This window comes from Hippoglossus stenolepis, chromosome 3, assembly GCF_022539355.2.
Source record: "Hippoglossus stenolepis isolate QCI-W04-F060 chromosome 3, HSTE1.2, whole genome shotgun sequence".
Lineage (NCBI taxonomy): Eukaryota > Metazoa > Chordata > Actinopteri > Pleuronectiformes > Pleuronectidae > Hippoglossus > Hippoglossus stenolepis.
In genome coordinates this window covers 16,233,317-16,248,658 of record NC_061485.1, presented here as the reverse complement: position 1 = coordinate 16,248,658, position 15,342 = coordinate 16,233,317, and the positions used below count along the sequence as shown (strand labels likewise).

The window sequence follows — 15,342 nt, the reverse complement described above, 5'->3', positions numbered from 1 at the left end:
TATTTATTTATTATTTATAGTATTATTTCTCTGATCTTTATTTTTTGATCTTTTGTTTTCTCTCTATTTATTTATATCGCGTGACCCTGTTGTATAAAAACATAATTATTTTCTGCACTATAAGAGCACGTCACATTGGTGCTCGTGTGTTCAGTCGCAGCTTTAAAGAGGGAGAGGGAGGAATCCAATGCAGGATCCTCGGCTCCCACTGATTATAACCCATCGCGGGGTAATTTCTCACCGGTGCTGGCTAATCTTTGTTCTTTGTGAAGATAATAAATAGCCTAATCGTTATCAGCGAGCTGCTGGAGGTGTCGCGGAGAATGGGGCTGATCGGCCCGGGGAAATAGGCTCCAAAGTGCCGCGGAATAAATGCCATTTCTTATCTCCCTCCACCAGATAATCGCCGCCTTTTCAAACCCCGCACAACACACGCATCTAATGCGGGGAATGCATCATGTGCTGGGAGCAGATCAGTGAGAATGATTGATAGATTGATGGATAGATATGTGGAGGTGGAGGATGGAGGGGTAGCGTGGTGTTGGCTATTATTTACAAGTTTAATGTTCTGCATGTGCGAAGTCTTTATTCTGTGTATTTAGGCAGCATTATGCACACTCGCCCTTTTTTCTCCCTGATTTTTTGAGGTTATCTGAAGGAGCCATCTGAGGTTCCGGTTCTTTGTTGGGATCTTATTTCTTTCATGTAGGATTTGACTGGATAAGAGTTAAACAGACTCAGCCGCTTCACGCAGGGAAACAGAGATAGATGTGAATATATATCTGTTTTCATCTGCTGCACATTTAGCCTGAAATGAGCCACGTGTACAGATGCGACACGAACTGGTTCCACACAGGCCTGCTTAGATTTACTGGAGAAATGAAACCCAAGGTGTTGGATTTTGTTTTCTTATTAAATTTTATTATCTTGATTTGAATCCTAAAAAAATGTAATTACAATCTTGGATAGTTCTGCTTGAGAGCACTGGAGGTAATTTGATTAGTCCTATACGTGTTGTTATGAGTCACATGCTATATAGGCTTAGTGTACCATATTCATATGAACATCAGCATAGTAGTTAGAGCTATATAGCTTATATAACTATTTCATAATTTCACTCAAACACCTATAAACCCAATTTTGAAGAGTTAAATCAAGAAATCTGTTTTACATTTATTCCATTTTGGTTTGTCCAAACACAAAGATTGAAAAGTAACAATTACAAATAAGATAAAATATACAGTTCTCTAAGAAAAACATCACCTTTTCATCTCAAAAGCTGTAGTTCCATGTCTCGTATAGAATATAGTATAAAATAAAACCTTTTCCAAGTATAGGCACAGAGAACAGAGGAGAATCGTTTTTAAAGTGTCATGCAAGAGTGTGTGTGTGTGTGTGTGTGTGTGTGTGTGTGTGTGTGTGTGTGTGTGTGTGTGTGTGTGTGTGTGTGTGTGTGTGTGTGTGTGTGTGTGTGTGTGTGGGGAGTGACCAGTAATGGCAGAAAAGGTATTTTTCCAATATATACAAACTGGATTCTTAATAACTTGGCAGCTGCAGCAGCCCTCGGTGCTGCTGATGGTCTCCAGGGTAACACAGATAACAGCGCAGTCATTTTCCATATCTTACAGTCTATTATATTCAAGGATTAGTTCTCCTTCTCCGAAAAGGTCAAACATAAAGTCAAGCCAGCAAGGAGTGCTCCTCCTCCTTCTCCTCCTCCTCCTCCTCATCCACCTTCCTCCTACACTGACAGAGCATTTCCCATTTTTTCACATTATCTATTAAAACCAGTGTGATGACCTTTGCTGACACGATGCTTTGATAGATGCAAACCTCCCCACAGCAGACAACAGACGTCCCTGCATCGCCTTTAATATTCTCATGTGGACCTCTGTGTTCGACTTCAACATTGATTTCCTCTGGTGTTATCTCCTCTGCTGAGTCTTTCGCTGTGTTTGTATTATCCATCTAAAATCATATCATCTCTTTTGTCCGCCATGACCCAAATATTGCTTTCTCTTGACTCAAGACACAAAAACAAAGATAAGATGATACAGAGTCACATCAGTAGCACATGTAGGGATGTACAGTACCTCAGGCCGCAGTGCATTTCAAATCATTTTAGAGAGTCAGGGATTGTCAGCGGCCTCATTCAAAAAATATCCTATAAGGTCAAGTGTAGCCTCTTACTGCTTGATTTAGGAGACACTTGTCAGCCCTTCAGTAACTTTAAGACTCATGTTTTCACTTCAAGGCAAATTCACAAAGCACTTAAGTTACACAGAAGTTAGAGCTGAGTGCTCGTCAGTCACTGAGACCTGCTTGTTAGTTGGATTCTCTATTGATGCTCGTCACATCAGTGTTTTGAAAAAAAAATCCAACAATAATGAACTCATAAAAAGCAATTTTTTTATTGTAGATTATATAATATTCAAACAAAACCTTTAATCTAATTAAATTTTCATTTGATTTAATTATTTTAAAATATTTTTTCATTTGAATTAACTTTAATTTTATTTAAATTAAACTAATCTACACTTTTTATTCAGTTTAATATAAGTCTTGATTTAACTCAATTCAAACAATTTTATTTAAATGTGATTTAATCTATTTTTTAAACTATTCTCAAAAATTCAAAATGCAATTCAAATGTATTCTTCAATTTCTGTTTCATTTAATTTCAATTTTAATCTTTAATTTCCCCTTTTCATCTAATGTAATTTAATTTAAACTACCACGATCAGGTCTTTATTTTACCTTTTGCTCCATTTAGGACCACTGAAGGGGAAGCGAGAGACGTCGCTGGATGTTGGAATAAACAGACGGACAGCGACACCTGGTGGAGGAGAGCTGGTCTCTTCGTTCTTCTTCATCCCCTTTTCAAGTATGTTAATTCACTGTTTAAATCATGTTTGATTCATGCAACTGTAAATCAACAACCTGCTTTGGCTCTAATGTGAGACGTGTACTTCACAAGACTAAAGTTTTTCTGCTCCTTAATAAGTCTGAATCACTATTTACGGCAAATGTTTAACTTTTACTCCATGACATTCATTTGAAAATTTTAGATTCACATTCAAATCAATACACAATATAATATAAATCTAATTATGATGTATTATTATTTGTTAAAATACACAGGATAAGATCTTATTGATTCACCAATTGCATCATTAGATCGTACATCAATTCATGAATAATTTTAATTTCAAATAAATAATAAAACATATATTCCTCTGAAACGTGCCCTTCCACATAATATGTCCTTCATTTCCTCTGTAATGTTTGATGCTAATACTTTGTACTTCTACTAAAGTAAGATTTTAAATATATGACTTTTATTATGAAATGTCAAATTATACAGTACACACACATTGTTTCTGCTCTGGTGCATCACCTTCCTGTTACAGGTGGTTTACACACATCTCCCTGAAGTTGACTTGATCTCTACTTTCACAGTGTATCGTCTGGACAAGGCCTTTTCAGCCATTAGAGGTCAAAGGTTCATTATCTGACTTCCTGTCTGGAGAGCAGCAGGAAGTGAAAGTTTACATGTTGTCACTGACAACCTGTCCATCAAACTCTGTGACACTGGAGCTGTCCAGGGAGTTTCAGAATTTCAAACACCGCCACCACAAACTGCTTTTATTTAGTCTTTGCTTGAAGTTCCAGTTCCTGTGTGTGCAAGTGTGTGTGCAGGTCTGCACTGAATTTCATGACATGAATTTCAATAGTTGTTCAGACATTTCGGTGTGGATAAAAGTGTTGGACTGACTGACTGACATTCATCGCTGGATGGCCCCAAGCTTATTTAAAGTAAAAAAAAATGAGCTGAGATGGATAATGTCTCTTATTTATCTCAGTGTTTCTGTCTGTCAGTCAGGAAGTTTCATCCGTGTGTCACAGAGGAAACTGAGTGACAGCGATGACCCCGACCTCCAGACACATTCACACCTCAGATTGCAAAGAGTTTATAATACAAAATCTGTGTGCTTCCTAGTGTTCTGTATGTTAGAGTGTGTACCTAGGTGTGTGCACATTTTGTGTCATGTTTTTGTGTGTCTCTCTGCTCAATCTGTGTCTGATCCTCAGTGACTGTGAATGTTTGAATACCCTGACTGCTGCTTTACGTAGGCTGATCCTGCCACACACACACACACACACACACACACACACACACACACACACACACACACACACACACACACACACACACACACACACACACACACACACACACACACACACACACACACACACACACACACACACAAAACAGCATCCCATTCATAGAGGAATTGGGTGTGTGTCTGTTTTGTCGCTCTACCACAACTCTCTGCAGGTGCAAGACAGAGAAGAAGAGAAACACAGCTGACCATTAGGCTGCTTTACCACATCCTCTGTACTCCACCCTCACATGCATGAAAAACCCACACTTCTCTCCTCATGTTTCATAATGTATTTACTGTGTCTGTGTGTTCATTAATTGTCAAAACATCTCCTGGTATTTTCTGTGGATTACTATGAGCTGCTTCTGGCCTCCGGCTGGTTTCTTTCATATGTAGGTGGGTATTATCAGTTTAGATAATTCTTTTTATTTGAGATATTCCTTTCCTATCGCTATCAGACTGACAGCGTGGTGGATTAGAACGGAAACAGTCAACAGCAGAGACTCTGATGTGACTCACCTCATTGTAAAGTCAATCAAACAACGACAAAGAAACAGAAAATGCCGAAGAAAAAACAGAAACAAAACCACCACAAAGAAATGCAACTGAAACAATTACAACTACAAAGACACACAAAATGACCACACTACAGAAAGACACAAAACTGCTACAAAGAGACACAAAGCTACAGTCAGAAACGCAGCCACATCATTTTCACTGGGGGCAGCACCGTTACAAGATGCAGGACAGTTCCCAATTCAAATCCTGGTTCTTTCTGGGTGGAGTTTGTATGTTCCCTGTATGTTTTCTCCACAGCTAACCAGACATTGTTGTACTTTTAACAGAACCACAACACCTATGTGATTATGAAAGGAGCTAGAAGGGCGCTCAGAGGCCACACACAGCTCCACCAAGGCTACAATGTCCAATCTCGCCCCAAAGAATGTGCCGATCCACCTGTTTATCCAGAGCTAGTCCGAAAGCAATGGGTTCTTCTTTGGGTGATGATGACCTCCTTGGCTGAGGTAATAAATGACATCGTTAGAAAATATAGACTTGATGCACTGTATATTGTTAAAAAATATAAAAAATATACTTTCATTTAAACTGTAATGCATTTGATATGTTATGAATTTACAAAAATAGATGGAAATTCTGGGTTACAAACCTTTAATCTTTAGTTCTTTATCATATTGAAGGCTTCAGCTTTTGCAGAGAAATGTTGTGGCTGCAGTGAACACAGTCCTGAGCCTGTCGTCGTTTCACTGGGCCTTCTCTTCACCGTCCTCACCTCGGATGTGAGAGGTCATTCAGGGTCACGCCGGTAATGTTGCTGCTCAGTCAAAGTGTGCAGTCTGATTTGATTTCTAACTTTATGTAACCCGTATAGGAGCTGACAAAGGAGAATATCAGCTGTAATAGATTCTATAGATTCAATAGAATGAGAACAAATTCATTCAGGGTCACACACAGCACAGCCGCGGGTGCCTCCTCCCCCCTCCCTGTGAAACCTCCGCCATCTTGTGCAGGTTTATAAATGATGAGAGATGGATCGAGGCCTGCCACATGGCCTCTGTGTCCTCCCTCCCCTCCTCCCCCCAGCTCCTCACCACATCAGGATACACTTGTTCTTGGTGAATTCCGGTTTCAAACGGAACGCTGCCTCTGCTCTGCTTTTCTGCATGACCAGTATTAAGAGCAGGCGTATGCTGTCTCTCAGTGGCCCTGCGGTCAGGCAGGGGGAGCCTCCAACGGCCCGTTATACTCGCACACCTCTAAAACCATCACCCGCTCCTGCTTCCTCCCCCTGGGCCTTCCTCACCCCTGACAGTCCCCCAGTGCACGGCCTTATCACCATTAGAGCAGATTAATGAATGAAAGGTTCTTTCCACTGCAAGCCGCTGAGTTCATCACGTCCTCTCGCATTTTTCACACTGTCACATGATCAAATCACTTTCTTCTGCTGACACACCACTGTTGAGCCTCACATGTTGTTTGTTAAAATCCCACTTTAAGACTTTATTTTATTATAAACACAGTATTTAAAATTTCTCAAACTGTTCTCACTGTAGACGGTTTCTGCTCTTTGACCTCTAACCTCAACAGTTATGCCCCTAGTGTGGAAAGAGACACACTGCAATCCATTGTCTTTTTGTTTTAGGTTTATTGATTTGACATCAAGTATTTAAACCCGTCATGTTTTCAGTGGCTCCGTGATACGGTTTGAAAGAAAGTGCACATATCAGTGTTAGACATCACAGCCACCAACAGAAATCACATTGTACTGAAACATAGAGGCTTTATTACACAGACGTATGACATCATCAACACAGCAGGTTTAAACTCTGTGTTTGACCCATTTATTGTCTCGGAATGTTTATTTTCACATAGAACACAATATCTATTGTTCGGTCATTTCTATACCTTTTTTTACTGGACTTTTTTGTTTGAGACTGAATCAAAGTTTCTCATGGGGAAGGAAGAGCCAGCAAGGAAAAGTTTCCTCTTTGCTAAACAACATTGCCCCCTGCTGTTAATCAGATAAATCTCTTGGCCACAGTTTTATTTGTTCCAAGAAGCTTTGAGCAGCAGACTTGTGCAGCTAAATAAAATCCTGCACTTTACCTAATTTGTTTTACACAGGTTCAGTTTGTTTTGCAGCTAAATCCGGAACTTATACCTATACTCTGCATCTACACATGATACTGTCCCTATATACCCAGACTCAGACTGATTAATTGAGCAGTGTAGCTAATCATAATTTTAAAAAGATGGATGGATAATGCCAGAGTAGATTATTTGAAAACTTGGTTTCAGTTGCCATTTGGAGACCTGTTCATACATACACATATGGACAGATTATCCTAAAACTTGGTGGAAGGATGAAATACAGTTCAGGGAAGAAGCCATTAAATGTCGGTGCAGATCTGGATCAGTTCATTATTGTGAGATAAGGCGTTATTCAACATGTTCCTGGATTTCTCAAAGAATTTATTTTGATGACAAAAGAATCAGACATATTTAATTAAATTGTGGTTTCATAAAGGGCCTTGTTGGAGGTATGAACTTCTGTGAACTGTGTGAATCTGTAAGAACTGTGTTTCTGTGATTATCATAACCTTTTGAATCAGATAAGACATATTTCATGTGTGTCTCTGAGGGTGAAGCGGTTGCTGGCATGTTAATGTCTGTCTGCGGATCAACACAGTTTTATAACGCAAACATATGTAGGCTTATGTTTTCAATCCTGTGGCACGCAGAAATAAATGACAGAGGGCACAGAGGAACCTCCCTCCGAGGAGCCCTCCCTGTGCTCCGAGGAGGGATGTGCACAGCTAACCGCTGGCCAGGCTGGTGCTTCCGGCCCTGGGGCAGCAGCAGCTACCGGTACCCCTCACACCCTGCAGCAGCACCACTATCACCCGCTCCAGACACTGTGCCAGGATACTGTGGTGACACAACCCTGAGCCTCTGTTCCTCCCTTGTCAACAAGACTGATGGAAGCAGTGAGGAGGAGGAGGAGAGGAGAGAAGAAGAGGACACGACGACTAATTGATATTTAAAGAGACAACAGTTCAGAGTTTGAAGAACATTCTGGAAGATAATGTGATAATGAGGGCGTGAATGAAAGAGAATGAATTAGAGAATCAGTGAAAATAAAGGAAGAGGCAGGAACAGAGTTAAAAGTGATTTATTTTTCTATATCAGTGATAACATAAGGTGAAAATCTTCTTTTAGGCATTTGAAAGGTTGATTATACAACTCACTTCAGTATCTCTCAAAGACAAAACCTTTATTTGGACCAACAGGACCTTTGCCAGGATCTAAATTAAAGTTATCTTCAGGTTTATGTCAGCTGAAGACAACTGGTAAGAAAACTAAAAACAGATACCTTCAGCTGACTCGAAGCTTCATACTCAGCCTCTCCAATAGGATCAGTAGCCACCAGGGGGCAGAATATGGAGCCTTTCACCTTTTAACCTTGTGTTGTTTCCCCAGTAATACAACAAAACACACACAAGGACACACATTCAAAATCAAAAGGGAAAGCTGATATGTATAATAGCATATATGGGTGACTGATCTTGATTACTTTTGGTTCTGTGTGTGTGTGTGTGTGAACAGGGAAAAGGGTAAAAGGAGATTGTGGTTGCATAACAATAATTAAGGCGGCACCATCAAACAGCCATTTTATTCTCAAATTGTTTTAATGAAGTCAAGCAAATCATGCACCTCTATGTGCTGAGAGAAGCCCTTCAGTCTCCTGTGTGATTGTGTGTGTGTGTGTGTGTGTGTGTGTGTGTGTGTGTGTGTGTGTATGCGCATGCACGTGAATGCAGGCATGTCATAGTGTGTGTATAAGTGGTGTATGTGAAATACTGTAGCTGCTCGAGAGTCTGTTCACTGTGTGTGTGTCTGTGTGTTTAGGCCACTGGTTAATATTAGAAACACTGCTTGTTGGAGCGACTGACAGCTTATGATGTACACTGCTAAAATAGGTGCAGCCGTTTTACACACACACACACACACACACACACACACACACACACACACACACACACACACACACACACACACACACACACACACACCACTTCTGCACGAGCCAAACTCAGCACTCACACACCAACACTAAACTCCCCGAAAGCCTTTGTGAAGCGCAGCCAGAGGGAGCTGCCCGCAGGACGCCAATGTGAAAAAGCAGGGGAGGCTGTGTGTGTGTTTCTGTCTGTGTGTGTCTGACTTGATAGTAGTGGGCGGAGGGTGGGTACTTGGAGTCAATGAAAATAGGATGAACCTCGCAGGGGTCAGCATCAGTGTGTCTCAGCCTCAGTGTGTCTCAGCATCAGTGTGTCTCAGCATCAGTGTGTCTCAGCATCAGTGTGTCTCAGCTCCTGGGAAAGTGGTGGGGTGAGATAAGTGGTTTCTCCAAAACTGGACTTCTCTCTGTTGACTGTCAAACCATGAGCTCTGGGTTTGGTTCTGTCTGTTGCATGAATTACACAGTGAGGGATCAGTATATCACCCCCCTGTCAGTCTCCCTCTGCAGCATTACAATGACCTCTTGACTTCAGGAAGTTAATACGACTAAAATACATTGACTTGGCAGGTGGTGGCATAAACACATTCCATAAATCCATGCATTTACATAAATATGTTTTATTTTCTTTATTGTGCTGTATGTGCATGTGCAGCTTTGCAATAAATTCATCCTCTATATGTAAACAACATCTGTATGTATATACGGGCCTCACTGGGCATCCCACTGATTGAGTCACACGGTTATTTTTTAACGTGCAATAAAGAATCTGTAAATGTAGAACAACAACAGTAACAGCTACAGTTATTTCAATATATATTTCTTTGTTTCTCTGACATGGTGTTATCACAGACTGTTCTAAAAGATGGACGACATGTCTCCACTTCCTCCCGCTGTCCAGAAATATATTTCCAAAATATCCCAGATACAAATGCTGCCATCTTGCACATGTGGAGCAGTAGCGATCAGGGACTGGAGGTCGAGGTCCCACCAATCAATCGTGAGTGAGTCTCAGCTGTCAATCATAAGGTTTCACCCGCCCCCGTTTTTATATCATTAAATAACTCTAGCACTTTAACAATCATCAGTGTGATAAGAACTACCTAAAATGACAGAAAACATCTTTGAGAAAAATTTGTTTGTCTTTTTAGTTTGGTCGATGGTGGTGGGGTATAAACCCCACCACCAGGTGGCGATTGAGACACTTTGGCTTCACTTTGGGGGAGCAGTCATAAGGTCCATCTTTATGTACAGTCTATGGAGTAGCCCCATAATTAACAGAAGTATAATGTAATGTGGGGTTTAGCCTCAAACAGTCTGCTAGTGAATATGAAATATTGTTTAAACATTATCTTTTGTATATTTTTCTTGAATCTATTAGCTGCCGTCTGCATAGATTTCATAAGCGACACAAAAACTGCTCTAAACACAGTGATGTCCACACTGTAACTCTATATCTCACATCTGTTCCTCAACTGTGAGTGACATGATCATTACAGTCGGTTGTGCCACTTATTTTCAGTTGAGTCATGTTAGATTTAGGACCTCCCCACAAAGTTCTTAGGTCTCGTTTTCATCTCCACCCTCTTGAAGGAGTAGCGTTCTCCAGTCCGTCCGTCTGTCAGGATGTACCACGTCCCCCAGTAGATACCGTTGGTCACCCCACTGTAGCGCCCACGGTAGTACCGACCATTCAGGTTGGCCGCCAGGCAGGCATCGAACCACCAGCCTGTGCCGTAGTACTGACCACAGTTTCCTGCTGCGTAGCGGTCATGATCCCGGTCAGCGGTGCTGAAGGATCTGCCGTCGTGGTTGTAGCGTTTGCTGTAACTCAAGGCGTTGCCTGCATCTCCAGAGTATTCACGAGCTGTCAGACGATACCTGGATGGAAAAAAAGTAACCCATGACACATTTGTCTTCATGAGTGTACTGTGGAACCAAGTGGAAAAAGACATACTTAACCTATACACAACCTACTCTAGTGGTATAATATCACATTCAATTAGGTGTCAGGGTGTGAAAAAGGTTTGGTTTAGCAAGTTTTGATTTTGCAATGCAGTAAAAGATTCAATTTTACTATGAAGCTGCGTGTTTTACTACTAATGTGGTGAAAACAAATGTTTTTATTTGATACTGCAAGAACATCATATTTTCTCTAAAGTTAAAGCAGTTTTAGTATTTTTGTGGTTATTTGACAAACACAGTCAAACTTAAACCTTACAACATGACAACATGACTGCTCCCAAAAGTGAAGCCCAAACGTCACTGTTGCCCCCTGGTGGCTGGCTGCAGTGCAGGTCATAAATCCTGCCTCCTCTGTGTTAGTGAATGGTACATGGACCAAACAAAAAACTCTGTGTACACGTAAAATTAATTTATCTCAAAGACGGTTTCTGTCATTTTATATAGTTCCCTGATTAATGTCCAACTGTTCATGTTTCCAGTAAGTTTGGTTTAGTAAGTTTTTTGATGCATTAAAAATGGGTTGAAACATTGTGATTGACAGCTGAGAATGATTGGTGGAGTGCATATGTCGGCAGGACCTTGTTACCGCAGCTCCGCACCATGGTCACGACTGTGCAGACTTAAAAGTCAAAAGTGCAAGATGGCAGCACCCGTATCTGGGATAGTTTGGCTTTATTTTTATTTATAATGGGTGGAAGTGGAGACGCTTCGTCAATATATATATATATATATATTTATCTATAAAAAATTATAAAATAAGAAACAACTTCCTGGACTCATAGTTTTACTGATTTAGTTCTTCAGCAATGTTTAAGATATAAAGACACAATTTCATGGCTTTGAGTTAATTCCTTCCATCTGTCTATAAGTGTGTGTTGGTGCAGTGTGCGTCACCTCTGTGCCTCTGAGGCCACTTTGAAATTGTTGTAGGTGGCATGGCGTCTCTGATGGTGCCAGTCCTCCAGCTCAATCCGGAGCTGGTGTTGGCCGACGGAGGTGAGTGCGGTCAGCACTGCGTTCCCCAGCCAGTGCTCTCCCTGCGGACTCCCAAAGCCCTCGCGGTATTCCTGCCATGTCCTGTTGAAGTTCAGCGAACCGTCCTGCCGATTCTGGATCACCGTCCAACCACCGCCCGCCGTCTCCATGTCACATTTAGCCTGAGCCATAACAAAGACTTTGATATTATAAAGCCTAGATTTTGCTGATCCAGAGATGGCTTAGACATCTCTAAAAGAAGCAGAGCAGTATATGTGTGTATGTGGTGGGTGGGGGGGCTGTGTGTGTGTTTATGAGTGTATCTGAAATACCTCCAGTGCCGGCCTGTGCAGGTCAGGCTGAATGGTGTAGATTCCATTGTCTTTGATGCCGATCCTGTAAATCTCTGCACAGTCCTGAGGATGTAACCTCTCCAAAGGGGAAACTGAGAAACACACACAGGACATTTTCTATCCCAACTTATTCATCCATATTAACTGGATCATGTGACCACACCTCCAGCCCATACCTGTCGGTGGGTGTTGTGTGATGCTCTTCAGGAACAGCAGCAGATCTTTCTCCCCCTCTCTCCCCACTGCTGCACTTTCTGTGAGCCCAGAGAGAGATCAGGTTGTTCAGTGAGACACATCACGCTGTCGTCAGGCTCAGAAAACAAATGCTTTGTCTTTATTTACTGTGCAGCGAGCTCCCTGTTTGTTTGATAACTCTTTAAAGCTTTTTTCACATTGTGAGTTTTTCTCATCCCTCTCTGTGCAGTTAAATTCCTATGCACTCACCTATGACCGACACTTAGCAGGCCTCATTGAGGTTCTGTTTACTATGTGTGGGGGAGTGAGCATGCTGGCATTTGTGTGTGAGTGTGTGTGTGTGTGTGTGTGCAGAGGTGGGGATTATAAATGTGTACTACTCACCTAGTCGTTTGGCCATCACCCCAAGGGCCTGGCTGTGACAGTGGAGGTCACACTCTGTCAGCACAGCTGCCATTAGAGCCAGAATGGCTCCCAGAGAGTTGCTCTCCTGGCCCCCGTGGCTCCAGGCTCCTCCTGTTTCCTGGAGAGAGTGCATGCAGCGCTGCAGCTGAACGAGACGCTCTTTGACAACTCCAGTCTGCAAAGACAACGTCCGGAGGGTTAAATATTGTCTATTCCTCCTTATTCTTCAGTGAAATGTTATATCTATAAATGTTGAGTGAAAAAGTTACAGAGAGGTTCAACTGTGCATTTGCATGGTTGTGCATCATTGACATGTCAGAGGCTTACAGCTGAGCGACCTGTTCTGTGTCACTCCTAATCCGTCTCTTTACACTTACATCAGCCATTGTGATCGTGTCCCTCCCGCACCTGTTGCTGCATGAGCTCAGCACAACCATATGATGAGGACATTTTTAAAGCAGACCTAATTTTATCCCTTCAGTGACTGTCATTGCTGACTGTCATTGCTCCATGGCTGTTAGTTGGTGCCAAGTTTAGTGTGCCGCCTGTCCCTCGAGTGAGGACCTGCTGGCCTGTGCCTGATAGTCCGCCGCTAAGTCGTTGTTGGCACACATGAACGAACAGAGCAGAGGGTCAGCTCTGCTCTCTGCCTCGTCTTGTCTATTAGACCCATGTCACTCTTAAGTGACTGAGAAACATCTGATTGAAAATTGCATCATCTCACTTTTCTTGTCACTTTGAAAAATATTCTATAATTGAGAAAAGTGCATAACCGGACCTCCCAAGGTTTGATGCCACTTACCTTAGGCTGAACCTGGGGGGACTCGTGCCTGTGCTCCGACCGCCGTGGAGCGTCTGAGATGGCTGGATGTGAAACCCCCATGCGACAGCCTGCTGTCCCAGTCTGACCCTCACAGGCCCCACTGCCCACTCCTGCCCCCATCCCAGGTGGCATGGGTGCAGCCACCAGACTGTCCCTGCAGGGAGGGTGTGTGCAGGCCGGGGATGCATCTAAGGACAGCAGGGTGCCCACATACAGTGATAGCATACCAAGAGAACCAAAAGGAATCATGGGAAAATGGAGGCTTTTCCCAAACTTTGTTTTAATCTCTGGAGCAGTGGTCCTGCCGCCTCTCTCCAAGCTGTTTGTCCTTTTGTTGTTGTTGATTCTCTGCTTTTCTTTAAATCTCAGTAAGTGCCTCTTCAGGTGGAAAGTGTGTCCTCTTCTTTTTGTCCAGATCTTTCTATTGCTGTCTTCTTTCTATTGCTTTCCTTTCCTCCTCACTGCTCGTCCTCCTCTTTCTCCTGCTCCTCTCTGTTAGTGAGGTTGCTTTGGCTCAGATTCCTAGATAACTGCGGCACTCTTTGCTGTCTGACACGGACCAATGCACCCACCCCCTGATGCACGCACGCACACACACACACACACACGTTTGTACATCTATATTAGTGAGGACACTCATTGGCATTATGTATTCTTTAGCCCCCTACCCTAACCTTAATCATCAAAACTAAATGCCTAATCCTGACCTGAACCTAAGTAGAACCCTTACCCTAAAATCAAGTCTTAACCCTCAAACAGCTCGTTAAAAGTGAATGTCCTCACTCGGTAGGTTGTAGGATCCAAATGGTCCTCACAGAGATATCTGTATGAGTACACACACACACACACACAGGCAAACAATCTGTCCATCTCCTCAACTCATCTTCTTCGTCCTCTTTTTGACTCCCACACAGCCACAAGGTCACACACACACACACACACACACACAAACACACACACACACACACACACACACACACACACACACACACACACACACACACACACACACACACGCACACACCTCAAATGTGGACAGAATTGGTGCAATGTCTTGAACACATGTAAATGCAATGCAATGTAAATGCAAGGCAATGTAAAAGTATGAATGCCCTTCACAGATTAACACACTTTATTTCTGCATTAATGTTTTATTCCTCTCCAGTAGCATGAACTCGGACAGACACTGAACACCTCATAGCTTCAACCATCAAGGTGCATCAATGACAGTGTTTGCAGAGATGAAAATGCAGCAGATGCTTCAAATATGTGGCTCCTTCCTTCCTCTCCTTGTGCCGTTTTCACGTCCTTTTGTAACGCCAGTATTTGTGTTTACAAACTGAGTTCCAAAGAGGTCATAAAGACTTGACATTCAATAGGTGCGAGACAGAAGGAATTCCTCCATAAACACCAGAGTCGTCCCAGTCATCAGGGCTCTGCACAGGCACACTCCCAGTAACAAGGAGGACAAACATATAGACACATGTGAACACGTAGAAGAAGGAAATCAAGATGAGAATTCCGTTAGGTTCAGATAATGTCCTAATACGAAGCCGATGGCAGCTCAGCTTTGTTATTTAAAGATTGAAGATTTAAAGGAAGGGATTGGAGCCAATTTTAATGTTACTATTTTCACATAATGGTTAACGGGTGGAAGTGAAAGGTTTGAGCAGCTATCCTTATTAGGACAGACCAAAATCTTAACTCTAACCTTAACCTAACCACAACTTACATCTTACCTCCAGACTTAATGAGTATTTGCCTCATTGGCGCTGTGGTTCCCATGAGATCTACTGGTCCTGACAAGGTCAGTGTTCGTGCTGGAAAAGGTCCTAAATAGGCAACAAAAATGAGTAAACACAAACACACTCACCTATCTCTTGTATTTACTGTGTCTGTGTGTTAATTAATTGTCAA

The 15,342-nt window shown here is 42.3% G+C and overlaps 1 protein-coding gene across 1 annotated transcript; it reads right to left on the bottom strand.

Annotated features, from left to right (window-relative positions):
- Window positions 1–7,844: 7,844 nt before the first annotated feature.
- si:ch211-157b11.8 (fibroleukin) lies at window positions 7,845–14,160 on the bottom strand. Its single transcript, XM_035153349.2, has 6 exons — window positions 13,405–14,160; window positions 12,582–12,777; window positions 12,179–12,256; window positions 11,982–12,094; window positions 11,569–11,831; window positions 7,845–10,590 (listed from the first exon to the last, which is right to left on the bottom strand). The coding sequence occupies exons 1-6, from the start codon at window positions 13,672–13,674 to the stop codon at window positions 10,248–10,250; spliced, it is 1,263 nt and encodes a 420-aa protein (XP_035009240.1). The 5' UTR covers window positions 13,675–14,160; the 3' UTR covers window positions 7,845–10,247.
- Between the last annotated feature and the right edge of the window lie 1,182 nt (window positions 14,161–15,342).